Source organism: Macaca thibetana, chromosome 6, assembly GCF_024542745.1.
Source record: "Macaca thibetana thibetana isolate TM-01 chromosome 6, ASM2454274v1, whole genome shotgun sequence".
Taxonomy (NCBI): Eukaryota; Metazoa; Chordata; class Mammalia; order Primates; family Cercopithecidae; genus Macaca; species Macaca thibetana.
This window is the reverse complement of record NC_065583.1, coordinates 49011070-49030120: the sequence shown is the minus strand read 5'-3', so window position 1 is coordinate 49030120 and position 19051 is coordinate 49011070. Positions and strand designations below refer to the sequence as shown.

The 19051-nt window shown below is 49.1% G+C and overlaps 1 protein-coding gene across 2 annotated transcripts; it reads left to right on the top strand.

Annotated features, from left to right (window-relative positions):
- Positions 1–9578: 9578 nt before the first annotated feature.
- IL4 (interleukin 4) lies at positions 9579–18173 on the top strand. Of its 2 annotated transcripts, XM_050792892.1 has the most exons (4): positions 9579–9879; positions 10152–10199; positions 15365–15541; positions 17984–18173. In XM_050792892.1, exons 1-4 carry the CDS (start codon positions 9745–9747, stop codon positions 18083–18085), a joined length of 462 nt encoding a protein of 153 aa, XP_050648849.1. In that variant the 5' UTR covers positions 9579–9744; the 3' UTR covers positions 18086–18173. The 2 variants fall into 2 exon arrangements, with proteins under 2 accessions (XP_050648849.1, XP_050648850.1); XM_050792893.1 differs by lacking the exon at positions 10152–10199.
- The last annotated feature ends 878 nt before the right edge of the window (positions 18174–19051 follow it).

Below are 19051 nucleotides of genomic sequence, written 5' to 3'. Positions count from 1 at the left end.
TGGGAGACAAAGATAAATTTCATTTTAAAAAAGCAAAAAGAACATGAACGTGATGTCTGCATCATGGAGGGAATGTACTGAGACAGGCTGGTGAGGAGACCTGGCTGCAGCATCCCCCCGCTGGACCAGCACCAGCACCCCTCAGACCAGCCTAAGTCCTCCCTCAGGAGCCGGCCCCCTCAGGAGAGGAGGGGGGGTCTGCAGGGGCCTGCAAGGCAGCCCCTCAGCCAGGCAGGCCTGGCACTGCAACTCCCACGGGCTGGCACTCTTGGACCCATCAGATCTTGCATTGTCAAAGACAGAGGAAGGTGCTGCCTTCTTGGGGGTCTTCGCCAGGCCCTGGCCTGCCAGGGCACAGGAGCCAGTGGGAGTGGGAAGGGAAAGGGTGGGCCGCCCATCTAGCTCTGAGGCTGAAGTGACATTAACACTACAGGGACAGATGGCGCATTCCTGCAGCCTCCTCAGCAGCTCTGCCTCTCTTGGGAAAAGGACCTTCCACCTGCTTCTGAAAGGCAAGAGAAGCCAGTGGCCTGCAGAGCTACTTCCCCACAGCTCTGCAAAGCAGTCTACACCACTGCCTGCCTGCCTCAGCTCCCTCCTCCCCTCGGTCCCTGTGCCCTTGGATGAGGCCCTCCATGTGACTGTGCTCTGGGTCCCATCCCTTCCCCTCTCAGGGACACAGGCAGAACATACAGCTCAGGGTGAAACCAGCCCTGGCTTCAAGCCCCAGCTGTATCCCTGACTTCTAGTGTTGTTACTTCAGCCACATCTCAGTGCCTCCGCGGAAATGGAGCTCCACTCATTCATTCGACAAGTATGGATTGAGGCCTGGCCTGGGTGTCAGACCCTGTTCTAGGTGCTGGGGGTCCACTAAATAAAACAAGGTTGCTTCTAGCAGGGAGACAGACTAAGCCAACAAGAGAGCACTTAGTGTGTTGGGCGGTGGTAACCACTCCTGAGGGAGACAGAACAGACTGGGGCTGCACGGCAGGGAGGGCGCCGTGTTACACGGGAAGGTTGGAGAAATCCTCCCCATGCGATAAAATGAGAACAGAGATCGGGATGAAACAAGGGGAGGGGACAGCCATGCACAGATGGGAGCAAAGTCATAAAGGGAAAGGGAACTGCAGGTGCTAAGGTCTTGAGCAAGAGCAAGCTGGGGATGCCCTTCCCAGCACTCACGGGTGACCCTCGGGCTGGAGTAGAACCTGTGGCGAGGGCAGCAGGAGCCCAGCAGGACCTCAGAGGCCAGGACTAGGCTTCACTTTAAGTGGGATGGAGTGATGTGGTCTGACATGCATTTGTTTTTTTTTTTTGTTTTGTTTTTTTGTTTTGAGACGGAGTCTCGCTCTGTCACCCAGGCTGGAGTGCATTGATGCAATCTTGGCTCACTGCAAGCTCCACCTCCTGGGTTCACGCCATTCTCCTGCCTCAGCCTCCCGAGTAGCTGGGACTACAGGCGCCTGCCGCCACACCCGGCTAATTTTTTGTATTTTTAGTAGAGATGGGGTTTCACCGTGTTAGCCAGGATGGTCTCGATCTCCTGACCTCGTGATCCGCCCGCCTCGGCCTCCCAAAGTGCTGGGATTACAGGCATGAGCCACCGCGCCCTGCCAGTCTGACTCACATTTTAACAAAGTCACCATGGCTGCTGTGTGGAGAACGCAATGTGGGGGCGAGTGCGAAACAGGGAGATGAGCACCAAGGCTCCCGCAGAGATGCTGGTGGGGAGCGATGGTGCGTGTGGTAGTGGAGGACTGGAGAGGGGCGTGTGTGTAAGATACATGTATACATTATACTGCTACTGTATATATTATTTACTTAAATAGTATATTATATAATGCATAAAGTATAGATATGTAATATATAAAAGTGCATATATGTTAATATTATTTATATCTGCTATGCAATTACATTTTAAAAATCTTCTATTACAGAAAATTTCAAATATACACAAAAGTCACTCCCAAGCATCCATTGCCCAGCGTCAACAATGAGCAACTCATGGCCAATTTTGTCAATTTTGTTCCATCTCTACCCCTGTCCCTTCCCCACCAACACCAATCCGAGATGTCACATCAGTGAAGGGAGAGGCTTTGGGATGGCCTGGAGGTGAGTGTGTGAGGTGTTCCTGTGTTGTGTGTGAACAACTGCAAGGACGGAGCTGCCACTCACTGAGCTGGGGCAGCCTGTGCTGATTGTGTCCCATTCAGAACACAGCTGTCAACCACCGATGCAGCCTGCAGCCCAACACAGCTGCCCTCCCAGATGCCCATACCGAGTTCCACCTCATCTGGCCCCTTCCTGTGCCCCCACTGCACTCAGACATTCCGTGAGGTCACTGATTATCAACTCATCACTCTGTGCAGCAACGTGTGTCTTTCCTTATCTAGCCTCACCTACGAGGAACATCGCTGCCACTGACCACTGCTCCTCCTCTCTGGGCCTCTCTCACGCCAGGACTCTGCGCCCTGCATCATCACCTTCCAGCGTCATGGGAGTCCCCTGGCTCATTTCTTGTCCCCTGTCTCCTCTCACCCCCTGGCCATATTGTTAGGTCAACAGGAACAGAGGAGAGCCAGGGTGACACCATTTTAAAATCGACTCCATCTTAAAACTAGCTAGGCATATTCCTTGCCAGTCACCACCCATGGTCATGAGATGTTTATGCCAAGGAAGCAGTTTAGTCATGCCCGCAAGGACAAACTCCCACAACAGCAGAATGTCCGGGTGTCCTGATGTCTCATAACAGTATATGCTTTCAAGATAGTTACAGTAATGCTTTGATGTACTTACTCACTAAAAGGCCAAGGATAAAACGTTCTTTAAATCAACACATTTTGTGACACTGTCAGCCCACCCACACACAGACATAACTTAGCTTGGCTTTTGTATAGACAAGACCCCTATATAAGAAAAACCTTTAGCAGATGAAGCATTCCTGCTCGTGCTTTCTGAGGATAACCTACTCTGAGTTGCTTTCAATAAACCATCCCTTCTTTACTGCACTCCACGCCTCGCCTTGAATTCCTTCCTGTGTGAGATCCAAGAACCCTCTCTTGGGGTCTGAACCAGGACCCCTTTTTCCAGCAACACTGTGTTCTTCTCCGCAGCTTAGTCAACCTCCATGTCTACTGCCTGCAGGCTGGACCCTCCCCGGTGCTCAGAGCATGGCCCGCAGCAGCCCCTTAGCTGGTGGCTCCCACCTGCCGCCTGCCCTCCTCCCCTGCCTCCTCCCCAAGCCAGAGACCTGGGGCCACCTGCGACCTCCTGCTCTCCCTCATCCCCACATTCAGTCACTTCCAAGTGCTATTAATGATGATGGTCGTGGTGATGGTGATAGATGGCATTTTCTGAGGGCTTGCGACATGTCAGTCACCACACCAAACACTTCATATTTGTCACCTTCTATAGTATTCCCTTGCCCCTGTAATCAGCCCAGTTTTACAGAGAAGCCTGGACAGGGGAACTTTTCCAAGGTAACCCAGAGCTGGGATTCAGAACCAGCCAGGTCCCATGGGCACCAGGACACCAGGTCTTAACCTGGACACTGTGCTGGGACAAATGACTCAAGAGCCCACAGCTCTCCCTGCCACCGTCCCACCTGATTCAGGCCAGCTGCCTCTGTCACGGGTGCCTGCAGTGCTCTGGCTGGGTCCCCTCAGCCCATGCTCCCCTCCTGGGAGCCCTCTCTTCAGTGCCCCCGGGGCCTTCCACTGGCTGTCCCCTGCCTGCACTCACCCCACCCTGCAGCCCCTGCTCCTGGCTAAAGCCAGCTCATCCCTAACTCTGCTTAAGTGCCCCTCCCTCAGAGAAGTCTCATGTTTTTCCATGACAAAGCCTGTGGGGGTTGGAAAGCACTCTCCTGGGTGCTGACCTGCAGGACTGACAGAAGAGAGAGAGTGAGATTCACCTGACTCAAGGACCACAGGAATGGCTGGGACAGCAAGCATCAGTGGACGAGGCCCATGGAGACTGGGCTGCATTGTGCGACCTGCATTCCTTTCTCGGAGTTGAGTGCCGCGTTTCTGACTCCTTTGAGGCGAGCATCTGGCGTCTCCAATTAGATGAAGGCTGACAAGCTGTGAAGGGGAGGGCAGCAGACACCACGTACTTGGTCATTCAGACTGGGGGTGTCCTGGAGCAGACTCACGGTGTGGGGGTCAGGTGGGGGTGTCCTGGAGCAGACTCACGGTGTAGGGGGTCGGCAGAGGCAGCAACTTTGGGATCCCGGCACTACAGCCTCAGGGGTGGCTCACCGAGTGGGTCAGGTCTTTAGGGTTCCAGGCCCAGCCTGGAGCCTGCCCCTCCAGCCCTCCTGACATTCTTATAAGCACCTACTTTCCTGCATGAAATCCTTTCCTGACTAAAGCACCCACAGCCGTGTCTGTTCCCTGTAATGAATCCAGATACTAAAGCAGGCGGGCTGCAGTGTGAGGATGGCAACCCACCAGAAACAAGGACGGCAACTCAAAGACGGAGAAGGAGCACATCCAGGAGGAACCTGTGCGGAGGGCCCGTCTGGCCAGATCTCCACTGCCCTGTCCAGACTTGGGCTTGCCTAATAGATGAAGCATCATCAGTCATTCCAGCAACTCAAGAGATGAGCTGTCATCATCATCACAGCACTCACTGTGTGCCAGGCACTATTCTAAATACTTGAAAACTTCAGTGTATTCATTCCTCAGAGCAACTTCATGAGACAGGGACAGCTATGACCTCCATTTCACAGATGAGGCTGAGTAGCGCGCCCAACGTCACACAGCCAGGAGGCACAGCAGCCAGGCCTGACAGACCACCTGGGCCCAGCGTCCACTCTCTTAGCCACCGTGTGCTACAGCAGCCTCTGTTAACAGACGCCCTTTCTGGATGACCCATGCCAAGTACTTTCCATGGAACCGCTCACTTGCTCCTCACAAGGAAGAGTCACATTATTCCCATTTCACAGGTGAGAAAACCGAGACCCAGAGAGAGTTAATGATCTATCCATGGTCACAGAGTTGACAAGGGCTCGTTTGCTGGACTCCTAAGCCAGTGCTCATAACTGCTACGTTCCAGGGCCTGAAGGGAAAACTCTGCATCCACAGAGGAGCCAGCGCCGGTTCTCAGCTCTCACACAGAGAAGGGGAAGGGGCCTGTGACCCACACACCCAGAGACAGCACAGTCTTCAACCTCCCTCCTGAACTTTGGTGCCCGTCCCACCACACCCTACCAAGACACTGCCCATGGCCCTGCAGGCTCGGAGACTCCTTCGCAGTGGTTGTGGTGGAGATCACTGCCCTCCTCTGTCATTGCCCTGACAATGCAGGCACCCACCTTCCCCATCTCTACCCACGTGCCGCACCTGCCATGGTGCTGTCCCTGCAGGTGAGGATGGCCCATCCCCCACTTCTGCCCTCTGGGGAGACTCCTGGTCACTCTCGAATGTTCTGAACAGTTTATCCTTTCACCTTTGGCCCCACTCCACCATTGACACAAACAAAACAAGCTGGATTCTGCTTCTGAGCTAAAGCTGCCCACCTAATATTCCCTTTTCACTCACCAGCTCTGCCCTCAGAGCCTCAAGCCCAGGTTCTGCCCATTAGTGGGTGCTTAGAAAAACACCAGCTGGACACATAAATGGCTGTTCCACTGCCCGCCAGACACTCCAGAATCCTGCCCTCCCCACCAGCTCCCCTTCTGCACCCCCGACTCTCCTTGAGAACCTGTTTGGCAGAAGCCCTCCAGCAAGTCTGCAGCTTGACGAGCTCCCTCCTGTGTTAACTGGACCCACTGCTCTACTTCATTCCACATAATAGTTCATCGGATTCAAAGTCCCCACCTGCCTTGGAAGCAACCACCTGCCCTTCTCATAACTCTCCCCCAGTGTGTGCAGCGAAGAACCAACTTTACCCAAGAAGTCTGGCCTTTGTCCTAGCTCTTGGGAGGTCCCACCAGCTACAAACCCTTGGAGTAAAGAATGTGGCTAGTCCTTGTCACCAGTTCCCAGGAGGTAGCCCCAAATTCCTAGGGATTTCCCAAGTGATAGGAGTATCTTATTATTCATGGTGGACCCTGAGAGTTTATGCCAGTGAAGTGACTCATGGTGGGCCCTAGGTAGTTTTTGCTGACAATATGACCATGGAGGGGCTGGCCACGCCACTGAGGTTTTGTGATACCAGCCTGGCCTCCTGGAAGGAAATCTGGAAGATGAGTTCAACCCAGTGGCCAGTGATTCCATCAACCACACCTACATGATGAGACTCAAAAACTCTGGACCCCAAAGCTCAAGTGAGCCTACATGCTTGGAAATACTCAGCATTTTGTCACACGTCAAAGTGCTGAGCAGGTGATGCCTCTGATGCCACAGGGGGAAGACAATGAGAGTTTTGTGTTTGGGCCCCTCCTCCATCTCGCCCCTGTGTCTCCTCTTTTGGCTGGTTCTGATTTGAATGCTTTTGTTATGATAAAACTGTGGCCTTATGTACAGCATTCTCCTGAGTTCTGTCAGTTATCCTAGTGAATTCTGGAACCTGAGGGATAGTGGAAACTCCCAGATTTGCAGCCAGTCAGTCAGCAGTGAGGGTGGGCTGGGGACCCCTGAATGTGCAGCTGGCAACCGAAGTGAGGGCAGTGTTGTGGGGAACCATACCCCTCACCTGTGAGGTGTGGCTCATCGCAGGTGCTTTGGCATCTGAAGCCACTGCATTTAGTTTGGTAACTCTGCTGCCCAGTCCCAATGGAAGGATCCTAAATATGGTCTAAGGACCTTCCTGATAAAATTATCCAGATTCTCTCCTTCACAGAACTTGAGGCACTGCGATAAGATCCAAAACTATATATACACAGTGGAATACTACACAGCCTTAAAAAAGAAGGAAACCCTGTCATTCACCACAACATGGATGAACCTGTAGGACATTAGGCTAAGTGAAAAAAGTCAGACACAGACAAATACCACATGATCTCACACATATGTGAAATCAAAAAAAGTCACACTCAGGGAGGCAGAGAGTAGGATGATGGTCACCAGGGGCTGGGAGGGTGGTGATCAGGAAGATGTTGGTCAAAGGATATAAAATTTCAGTTGGGAGGAATAAGTTCAAGAGAGCCACTGTACAACATGGTGACAACAGTTGATAACAATGTTTTGTATACTTAAAAATCATGAAGAGAGGCCAGGTGCAGTGGCTCACCCCTGTAATCCCAGCACTTCGGGAGGCCAAGGCGGGTAGATCACCTGAGGTCAGGAGTTCGAGACCAGCCTGGCCAACATGGTGAAACCCTGTCTCTATTAAAAATACAAAAATTAGCTGGGCGTGGTGGCAGGCACCTGTAATCCCAGCTACTCGGGAGGCTGAGGCAGGAGAATCGCTTGAACCCAGGAGGCGGAGGTTGCAGTGATCCGAGATTGCGCCATCATACTCCAGTCTGGGCAACAGAGTGAAACTCCACCTCAAAATAAGTAAACACATAAATCACAAAGACAGTAGGTTTTAAATGTTCTTACCAACAATAAATATGTGAAGTACTGTATAATTAGCTTGATGTAGCAATTCCATAACATATGCACATTTTAAAACATTATATCATACAGCTTAAATATATAGGCAATATTTATTTGTCAATTTAATAATAATAATGAGGGAAGAAAAGATCCAAAACAGAGGCAAAACCTTGGCCAGGCATGGTGGTTCATGCCTATAATCCCAGCACTTTGGGAGGCTGAGGTGGGTGGATCATTTTGAGGCCAGGACTTTGACACCAGCCTGCCCAACATGGTGAAACCCGGTCTCTACTTAAAAAAAAAAAAATAAAAATAAATACAGATATTAGCCAGGCGTGGTGGCATATGCCTGTAATCCCAGCTACTCGGGAAGCTGAGGCTGGAGGATGCCTTGAGCCCAGGAGTTCAAGGCTGCAGTAAGCTATGATCACCACTGCACTCCAGCCTGGGTGACAGAGTGTGGCGGCCGGGGGAGTGGGGGAGGGGGTCGGGGGGGGTGGAAGAGAGGCAAAACTTTAGCAACACACATTTTTAGATGATCTTCCAGAAGAAATTCATAGGGAGGCCCAGGCACGGTGGCTCATGCCTGTAATCCCAACACTTTGGGAGACCGAGGCAGGCGGATCACGAGGTCAGGAGATCAAGACCACCCTGGCTAACACGGTGAAACCCCATCTCTATTAAAAATACAAAAAATTAGCCAGACGTGGTGGCGGGCGCCTGTAGTCCCAGCAACTCGAGAGGCTGAGGCAGGAGAACGGTGTGAACCCAGGAGGCAGAGCTTGGAGTGAGCTGAGATTGCGCCACTGCACTCCAGCCTGGGTGACAGAGCGAGACTGTCTCAAAAAAAAAAAAAAAGGAAATTCATAGTGAAAAGAAGGTCAGAGACGAAGGGAAGGGAAGGTTCCGGGAGAAAAGCAGGGGACAGGCAGGGCCCAATAATCCTGCTGCCCATGAGCCCTTACTGGGAGGCTGGGTGGGCTGTGCACAGGGCCCAGGCACCTGAGTGAATGGCGGGATCCTTACGTTCACGGCTGGGGTGAGGCAATGAGCACCTTATTGTGTCCACATGAATTCAATAAAAAACAAGCAGGGCGGGTGGTGGGGCACTGACAAGGAGAGCTGATTTGTAAGTTGATAAGACTATAGCTCTTCTTCCTAATTAGCTGAGGATATGTTTAGGTTCCATTCAAAAAGTGGGCATTCCTGGCCAGGCATGGTGGCTCACACCTGTAATCTCGGAGCTTTGGGAGACCGAGGTAGGAGGATCACTTGAGCCCAGGAATTTGAGATGAGCCTAGGCAACATAGTGAGACTCTTATCTCTACCAAAAAATAAAAATAAAAATTAGCCAGGCATGGTGTGGTGGCACGCACCTGCTACTCGGGGGCGCTGAGGTGGGAGGATCACTTGAGCCTGGGAGGTCGAGGCTGCAGTGAGCCCTGATCACAACACTGCATTCCAGCCTGGGTGACAGAGTGAGACCCTGTCTCAGAAAAAAAAAAAAAAAAAAAAAAAAAAAGTTATTCCTGAAACCTCAGAATAGACTTACCTTGCCAAGGGCTTCCTTATGAGTAAAAACCTTATGGACCTGCTGGGACCCAAACTAGGCCTCACCTGATGTGGCCTGTCCTTCTCCAAACACCTAAACTTGGGAGAACATTGTCCCCCAGTGCTGGGGCAGGATAGTCTGCCTGTTATTCTCCCTCTACGCAGAGAAAGAGCCCCGGATCAGCTTTTCCACGACAGGACAGTTTCCAAGATACCACCTGTACTTGGAAGAAGCCAGGTTAAAATACTTTTCAAGTCAAACTTTCTTGATATTACTCTATCTTTCCCCAGGAGGACTGCATTACAACAAATTCGGACACCTGTGGCCTCTCCCTTCTATGCAAAGCAAAAAGCCAGCAGCAGCCCCAAGCTGATAAGATTAATCTAAAGAGCAAATTATGGTGTAATTTCCTATGCTGAAACTTTGTAGTTAATTTTTTTTAAAAAGGTTTCATTTTCCTATTGGTCTGATTTCACAGGAACATTTTACCTGTTTGTGAGGCATTTTTTCTCCTGGAAGAGAGGTGCTGATTGGCCCCAAGTGACTGACAATCTGGTGTAACGAAAATTTCCAATGTAAACTCATTTTCCCTCGGTTTCAGCAATTTTAAATCTATATATAGAGATATCTTTGTCAGCATTGCATCGTTAGCTTCTCCTGATAAACTAATTGTCTCACATTGTCATTGCAAATTGACACCTATTAATGGGTCTCACCTCCCAACTGCTTCCCCCTCTGTTCTTCCTGCTAGCATGTGCCGGCAACTTTGCCCACGGACACAACTGCCATATCGCCTTACGGGAGATCATCGAAACTCTGAACAGCCTCACAGAGCAGAAGGTGAGTACCTATCTGGCACCATCTCTCCAGATGTTCTGGTGATGCTGTCAGTATTTCTAGGCCATGAAAACGTTAACAGTTGCTAGAGAAGTTGGAACTGGTGGTTGGTGGCAGCCCGGGGCACACAGCCAGGCTTCCCCTGTCACTCTTTTTTCTGAGGGTTTGTAGGAAGTTTCCTCAGTTGGAGGGAGTGAGAGATGCTCATCAAGGACTGCTCTGTCCAGTTGGAGGTTAACTCTGTCTCTTGCTCTCTCATTTCTGCCTGGACCAAGACTCTGTGCACCAAGTTGACCATAACGGACATCCTTGCTGCCTCCAAGGTAAGAAGCCGTCCCACGGTCTGTTTTAGCAAATGGGGAGATCCATCCCCAAGTGTCTGAATAAGAAACTTGTCTAATGGAAAACAAGCGGGCCCAAATTAACTCTAAGGTGTTAGATGTTTTCAAAGAACGAGAAGTCTGATTTTTACTCTTAAGTGTGTTTTGGTCTTTCTGGTTTCACTTGATTTAGATGTGTAATAGAAAGCTTACATGCTATAGTCCTGACTCAGATCCTGGTCAAAGAAAAGCCCTCTTGGGTTTTACTTAGCTTTGGCATAGTGCCTGGAACGTAGGAGGCACTCAATAAATGCCTGTTGAATGGGAGAATTTTTCTGGCCCATACATTTCTGAAAAACCAAATACTCTCACAGAAACAGATATTGAGATGACAGGTTGAGGGAGCTTTCATTTTGTCTAAGAGACTTCCTATGGCAACAGAAAAGGTATCATCAGAGCCCCTCCTCTTCCACAGCCTGGCCACCTAACAGCCCTCTGGGTTCCAGGGCTGGCGGTCCAGGGCTCCTCAGCTTGCTCTGGCGGGCCGAATTCCCGTCCAGCTCAGTCCGGAACCATCCTGCTGGGCAGCGTCCAGCACATCCCTGCTTCCGGTTGCCTGGGCACCTCGCCTCTCTGCCTCCTGTGCTGCCTCACCCCCACCCCTCTATCTGTAGTGGGAGGAGATAGATTTGACAGCTGATAGTGCATTTTCTCTGACAAACACATGACTACAGCCGTATCAATAGTTTTGTGCATTTCAGTTCCTGTTTTCATGGAAACACACAGCTGAGAATGAAAGCCCCAAAGCCTCAATTTCACAGTGGTCTCCTAACTACTGCTTTCCATGCGAACTAGGGGGATGATTTGGCCAGCAGTGAAGCCCTGTGTGTTGGGCAGGGTCACGCCCTGGCACCCAGGCCATAGAACAGGGCCCATCCTGCTTCATGAGGGAAACTGCTCTTCGGGCCTTTATCTGTACTATCTCATTCATTAAACGTTATCCCAGGAGTTCAATACAGGATGAGATTCCTGAAGGGTAAATCCACACTTTGTTTTTTTTTTCTTTTGAGATAGGGTCTTGCTCTGTCACCCAGGCTAGAGTGCAGTGGTGCGATTTCAGCTCACAGCAGCCTCCACCTCCCAGGCTCAAGCTAACCTCCCACCTCAGCCTCCCAAGTAACTGGGATGACAGGTCTGCGCCACCACGCCTGGCTAACTTTTGTATTTTTGTTGTAAAGATGGGGTCTTGCCATTTCATTTTGCCCAGGCTTGTCTTGAACTTCTGAGCTCAAGCAATCCATCCACCTCGGCCTCCCAAAGTGCTGGGATTAGCCACTGCACCTGGACAACAGTTGGTGTGTGTGTGTGTGTGTGTGTGTGTGTGTGTGTGTATACACAAAATTTCTAAGTCCTTCCAACCGAGATGGCTCCTACTAGAAGCCAAGAGTCCACCGGGTTGAGCACTGGGTCTCTGGAGGCCTGTGGCACTGCTGAGAAGGCTCTAACAAAGCCAAGGGAAGGGCCACCTCACTAGAAGTCAGGCCTGGAGGAAGGGTGAGGGTTGAGGGCCTGGAGGTGAGACTGCCTATGGTTTTAGAGCCCGCTCTGCCACTGACAGCTGTGTGGCTGGCCTTCGGCACATCTTCACACCTCTCTGCACCTCAGTTTCCACGTGTGAAGATACGAAAGTGATTCTGAAGGTGATTGCAAGGTTGATTGGAATCCAGTTCTTGAGTTAGTGGAAAGTGTTATTGTGAGATGATATAACCCTGATTAAAAGCAAGGACACGTTGCAGAGAAGCGATGATTCTAAGAAGGAGGTGCCCAGGTTGGAAAGGATCAAACCCTCCAGGATGCTGAGCCTGGGGCTATCCATCTGGGCTGTTTCTGGAAGACCTCCAGGCGCAGGCGAGGACACCACTGCCCTCCCGTCCTTAACTCCCCTCTTCACTCAGTCCTCACTCACCTCCCTCTCACACACACAGACATCTCCTAGAACAATCCCCACTGCCTGCCTTTACTCTTACCTGTCTCATTCGCCTTCCCCGAACTTCATCCTCCTGGAGTTCTCAATCTCACTCTTCTACTCTTTTCTTCCCCTCGAAGATTCAGCACTGCTTATTTACATGTTAAGATATTTCAGAACAGTGAAATGTTGCTATTTTCAAAAACCTACAAAGGTGGTATGCAGAGGAAAAGGTACTTCTTTGTGTTCCCAAAGAAAACATCTTTCCAAAATCCAGCCTATTGATTTTATTTCTTCGGGGGGAACAAGAATTTTAGTATCTCTAAGTTGGGTAGCATTCTACTCTTGGCAGTTGCTGGAAAGAAGGCACTGATCTAGGTCCTGGGCTTCATAGGTAACACCTGTTGGGGTGTCTATGAAGTCAAGGCTGTCTGAGGAACAGCAAAGTGGGAAGAAGCAAGCTGGCTGGTCGATGAAGGGTTTCTTGGGTGGACAAGTAGATGGAGCTATTTCCTACTTACCAAAGAGAGCTAATTCATAATTCTACAGAGAGTTCCATAATGAACCTCAAATATCTCTGTTTTTTGAAGGAGTTTCTCATATAGAGCACTAGCTGACTACCCTGGGCAGGATGGGAGATAATGAATGCAGTGTCAGTCGGGCTGGATTTGTATGGTCCTCAGTGAGGCTGGTCAAGAACCAAGTCAGAACTCTCACAGAGTCACTGCCACAGAAGAAATCTCCTAAGTGGCTGTTTCCTGACATTCCCGGGAGGGACAGACCTCCTTCTCAGTCACTCTCTAAGCAGTTCTGAACGGTGAGGTCAGCCAGGCTGTCAAAGTGCACTCCCTGAGCCACTGGCAGACACACTCAGCAGCCGGAGCTAGACAGGCAGGTAGAAGGAGTCCAGGGTCACAGCAGGGATGGAGTGTCGCCTCCTCGCTGCGATACCAGAGCAACTAAAACGTAAAGGCCTTGCACTAAAGCTGCCCTTAGGATGTATTCTTTTAAAGTTTTTCCATTTAATGCAGACTCTTTTCAATTCTTATTTTATCCTTGTTTCCTTTAGAAAGTCCTTTGAAAAATATCTTTAGAGGATTTTTTCCTATACTATGTGGCCATATATGGGTCAAAATTAAGTTTAATTTCCAGGCTCCAAGCCAGCATTTCAGAAAAATCTCACCAAGGTTTGTGGGAAAAGAAGCAAAGGCTTTTTGGCCTTCTTGAAGCTCACTGTTCCCTCTGCAGCAGCATGCATGTCTGCCCACCTCCAGACACTCAGGTAGCATGTGCCGCCCCCCACCAGCCCCTGTGTCCCCTCCACCTCGACTCGCCCACAAAGCACAGAGAGGTCTGTTTCTTGGCTCCAAGAGCCCAAAAATACTGACACACTCTTATATTTCCAACTAGAATCAGGAACCAGGAGTGACTCTCAGTCAGTTCATTAAGTAAATGTCTTTCCAACCGCTCTGCCCATGGGACGTCACGCCCCACAGAGGAAAGGGGAAGCTTCCGTAGCCTGGGATTCTGGTGCCTCAATCTGGGTCTAGATCTTCCTGAAAAAAAACGTTAAAATATGAACTGCATTCCTAGAATGTAGCCTATATAAATAAGAGATGAACACAAAAATTTATATAGTTTACTCACTGCCACTTATTTACAGAAAGAGAAAGCTGCTGTAAATAAGGCAAATTACAATTGTAAAGGGGCCTGACAAATGACAGCACCACTATGCAATACGTTTCTATGCAGCTCTCAAACCCATGTTCTCAAATACCACCGAAGGGCTTAGGAAATGCTTATAGTATATGCAAAGGGTAAAAAAGTTACAAAACAGTATCAACAGTTGATCCCTATTTTAAAAAGTGTTTTTTAAAGTGTGATGATATTTACCAAAATATTAACAGCAGTAGTTACCTCTGGCTGATGGGATGAGTGAATGTACTTTTGTTGAATATATAATTACCTTTATAGTAAATACACGTTACCTTGATCATCAGAAAAAAAAATGTAACCGTAAGAACTTGAAAGCTGCTTGGACAGTGCTGCTGATAGAAATCCCTGAGGATCTTGTCACTGTTCTGATTCAGAGGGTCTGGGTGGGGCAGGGGTGGTCTGAGATTCTGTATTCTAAGAAGCTCCCAGTGATGTCCATGATTCTGGTCATGGACCACACTTTTGAGTAGCAAGGGACCAGAGCATGTCGGGGGAGAGGCTGGGGATAGCTTTATCTCAACTGGATAAAGGAACTAGGCTCAAGCTAAGAACCCTCTCCAAGTTCTGCATCTTTGTTCTTCAGTGAAAAATGAGAGGACAGACCAGTTCAGACCGAGACAAAATCCCTCTCCTGGGTTCCCAATGACTTGTCTCCCTGTGTGTCCATTCCCTTCTCTAAGGTTAAGGGCCCCAGGAAGAGCCATGTGGCCAGACCCTCACAGTTGCCAGCATTTCAGGGAGATTCTCACTCTGCACCATTTGGGGCCAAAAGGCCCCTTACAGAAACTCTGCCCAACGCTCAGCTCAATGGCACCTGCTCCCAGAGCCTCCCCTGATCTCCCAGGACACCTTTCCCCAATCTGTACACTTATCTCTTGCTGCCTGGGGTAATGTCTTAGCTCCTCACTTGGACCATGTGCTGCTCTCCTCTCCCATGGGGAGGACCAAACGGATAGTGCTGCCCAAAGCAGCAGAGTCCAGGCCAAAGGATGTGCCCTCATTTATTCAACAGGCATGCAGGATTTCCAGGGAAAGCTGGATTTTAAAACCTTTGGGAACGAGAGCAGAACCTGACTGAGAGCTCATGTGGGCACTGTCCATAGCAGAATAGCTCATGGGGTATCGAGATACGGACGCGGAACGTGGGCTGTAGCGATAGATAGTCCTGCATTCTAGTCCCCACTGTGCCCTTTCCTTGCGGGGTGGCTTTATTCAGGTACCCTTTCAGCAAAATCCTCCAAGAGAAAAGAAACTGGGGGGTTCTGGGGAGAAGGCTGCTGCGTTTGCAATTGGGAGAGGTTGTTGACAGAGGTTTGTGTCTGTGGCAAGCAGCCTTCCTTCAGTGGAATACTTGAAGACAGGTCTGTAGTTGAGCAAACTCACCTCCATTTGTCCCTCTGGAAAGAAGAAATCAAGAGGAAAAAATCTCTTTCCCATCCTCCAAATGGAGCTGGCACATGGCTATCTGTGGCATTTGTCTTTCCAGAACACAACTGAGAAGGAAACCTTCTGCAGGGCTGCGACTGTGCTCCGGCAGTTCTACAGCCACCATGAGAAGGACACTCGCTGCCTGGGTGCGACTGCACAGCAGTTCCACAGGCACAAGCAGCTGATCCGATTCCTGAAACGGCTCGACAGGAACCTCTGGGGCCTGGCAGGCTTGGTAAGCTGCACTGTATTCCTAGCAAGCTGGCAGCATGGCTCCTGGTGGACAGCAGCCTCACTTCTAAACACTCCTCCTTAGGAGCTGCAGCACCCTTGGTCAACCCATTCATTCATTCACTCATTCACTAAGTATTTGTTGAAGTTCCGTAAGTGCTGGGTGCGGTTCTAGGTGCTGAGGACGTGTCACTAAAGACACGTAGGCCAAGTCCCTGTTCTCGTGGGATGTTCTAGTGGGAGAGTTAGAAAAACAAACATGTAAAATGATGCCCAGTAGTGATACGTGCTACAAAGAAAAACATAGGAATAAAGAACATAAGGGTCATGGGGGAGGGGGCTGACTTAGGAGCTGGTGACATTATCTGAGCAGATATTTGAATTAAGTGAGGGAGCAGGCCACATGACTAACTGGGGAGAGACCATTCCAGGCAGAAGGAGGAGCTATGCAAAGGCCTTAGGATGGAAATGAACTTCCTGTATTTGAAGACCAGTAGGAAGGCCAGTGTGGCTGGATCACAGTGAGTGAGGGGGAGTTTCTAGGACAGCGGATCACACAAGGCCTTGAGATTCCACCACGAGTATGGCAGGGAACACCTGCAGAGCTTTGGGCAGGGCAAAGACTGTACGATCTGATTTACGTGATTTAAAAGGGTCAGTCTGGCTACTGTGTGGTAAATAGGCTGAAAGGGGGAGGCATAGAAGCAAGATGGCCTGTTGGGAGGCAGTAAACCAGGCTAGAGATGATGGTGGCATGGACAGGATGGGAACAGTGAATAGATTTGGGATATGACTAAAAATAAAACCAGAAAGATTTGCTGACAGATCAGTTGTAAGGGGTAAGATACAGGGGAGGAAAAGATGACCTCTTCGTTCCTGCCTAAACCCCTCTGGCGATGGTTGGTACCGTTTATAGAGCGATGGAAGACTGGGGGCAAGGCAGGGCTGGAGGTTAAGCAGAAGATCAAGAGTTCAATTTTGTACATTGTACATGTAAGGTGGCTGTTGGACAGCCAAGTGAAGATGTTGAGAAGATGGTTAGAAAAGTCTGGAACTTAGGGGAGAGGTCAGAACTTGCAGTACAAAAAGGAGAGTCCTTAGATAGATGCTATTGAAAGTCTGAATGACAGAAAGGGAGAGATCAAAGGACTGAGCCTGAGATGAACACATGGAGGTCAGGAGAGGAGGATCCAGTAAAGGCGCCTGAGACTCCTCAGACCAGTGAGGCAGGAGAACACTGGAGAGTGGGCGGTATCCCAGGAGGCCGGTGAGGACACTCACGGAGGGAGGGTCGACTGTTTCAAATGTACTGAAAGGTCAGGTCAGGTAAGGACTGAGAAAGGCCCCTGGGTTTGACTGATGGAGGTCATGGGTGAGGCTGATGTAAATGGAGAAGCAGGAAGGAAAGTCCAGCTGGAGTGCGCTCACCGAGGATGGGGCGGTGAGAGAAGCCAAAGAAGGAACAGTGAGGGCAGAACACTCTTTGAAGGTGTTTAGCTATAAGGCTGCAGAGAAACTGAACCATGGCTGCAGGGCGGTTATGGAGTGAGGGAAGCTCTTTTAAGGTGGGGTGTATACCCAGCATGCTAATGCACCTGGGGGAACGGTCTGGTGGAGTAGGGAGAACTGAAGAGAGGAGAAGGAGGAGGAATCATTAGAGGGCAGAAGTCCTTGTGGCCCAGAGTGGGTGTTATCTAATATCGAGTGGAGGAATTAATTGGCTTTAGAAGAGAACAAGGACATGTATCCCTTCTTTGGGCCTATCACCTTGTAGACAATGGGATAGGTCATGGGATAGGAACTTGGCACAACACATGTTCTCTTTTAATTCTCTCCATTATCTTATGAAGCAGGCAAGTAGGCAAACAATTGTCCCGACTTTAAAAATAAACTGAAGCTTTTATAAATTAAGTAGTACGTTCTCAGCAATACAATAAATAAATGGTAGAGCTGAGATTCAAACTGAAGCAGTGGCCTGGGGGTAGCATATGGAACCCTTCCCACCTTTAGGGCTGCTGTGCTGCAGTGCTGCTGTTTAATGACAGGAGGGCCACATGACTGAATCTCTCTCAGCAGTCCAGGCAGCCATGCAGAAGGCCCAGTAGAGCACAGGCAGGTCTGAGCCAGCACCTTCAAGTTCTACCCTCTGAGCAAGCACCTAGCTGTGACACACCTCTCCAGAGACTGCACTCCCCGCCGCCCTGCCCACCGCAAAAGCAGATAGGTAATGGTATACAGTAACCATTTCTAGAAGTGTAAGTAGTATGCACCCAAAACAGGCAACACCTGCTGGCCTAGTGATAGAGACGACTCCCAGTCAGGCTAGACTGGAGGCCTTGGTTTGGTAAGTGTTCAGGTGGCAAGTACCAGAGTAGGCTTGATCAAGTAGACAGGCAGGCAAGACAAATGCTTACCAATGCAAGCTAATTAAATGCTTCTTTTGTAGAACTCCTGTCCTGTGAAGGAAGCCAGCCAGAGTACGTTGGAAGACTTCTTGGAAAGGCTAAAGACGATCATGAAAGAGAAATATTCAAAGTGTCGGAGCTGAATATTTTAATTTATGAGTTTTTAATAGCTTTATTTTTAAAATATTTATATATTTATAACTCATCATAAAATAAAGTATATATAGAATCTAACAGCAATGGCATTTAAAGTATTGGCTATGTTTACTTGACAAATGAAATCATGGTTTGCAACTTTTAGGGAAATCAATTTAATTTACCAAGAGACTATAAATGCTGTGGGAGCAAAACAGGAAAGACCACTTCCCCCTCAAAGAGCTCCCTCTCGAGTTAGGGATATAATGCACAAGATAATTAAAGAATACAAGGCCACACAAGATGTAAATAAGACACTGTGGGTCCATGAGTGCTACGGATTACCATATATTTCTGAACAGAAAAGGTATCAACTGGATGTCTAAAATGTTCTTCCCCCATTGGCACAAGGATTGTTATACTGAGTCTACAGAAAAAAAGAAGTAATCCTTAGTACACCACATGGCTCTACAGTGAATATTTAAAGTCGTAATAATGTAAATTATCTTGACTCTCAAGTCTTAGAACCAACCAATAGACAAAGCACAGAAGACTTGATGATGATTAGAGAACAGACTACAAATTGCTATCCATGGAACAATATAAGAGCTATAGCTGGAAAAAGCTGGGAGGGGAAAGCAGAAGAAAAGAAAGAGAGGTGGGCACTGCTATCTCCAGCTTGCATGGAGAAGGGGGAGTTAAATAACACTGTCTACGGTGGATGGAACAAGAACACAAGGTTTAGGGATTTATCAAAATTACAAAGGTAATAGAAGAATGAAAAATAATTTACTATAAAAATTTGGAAGAGGTAGAATAAATTAGGTAAATTTTCTTTCTTCAATAGGGAAATAAATATACGATATCTAACATTGATAAAGCAAAAAACAGTTGGTAAAAGTGGTCATAGATTGACAGTTGTTGCAGCTGGGGATGTGTACAGGGGGTTGATTATACTATTCTGCTTTTATACA

What these genes read in the sequence shown, in the direction of transcription:
- IL4 (XM_050792892.1), top strand. Translation starts at nt 9,745, where the DNA reads ATGGGTCTCACCTCCCAACTGCTTCCCCCTCTGTTCTTCCTGCTAGCA. An exon ending in ACATCCTTGCTGCCTCCAAG is followed by an intron (nt 10,200 to 15,364) that starts GTAAGAAGCCGT and finishes TTGTCTTTCCAG; the next exon opens with AACACAACTGAGAAGGAAAC. An exon ending in TCTGGGGCCTGGCAGGCTTG is followed by an intron (nt 15,542 to 17,983) that starts GTAAGCTGCACT and finishes CTTCTTTTGTAG; the next exon opens with AACTCCTGTCCTGTGAAGGA.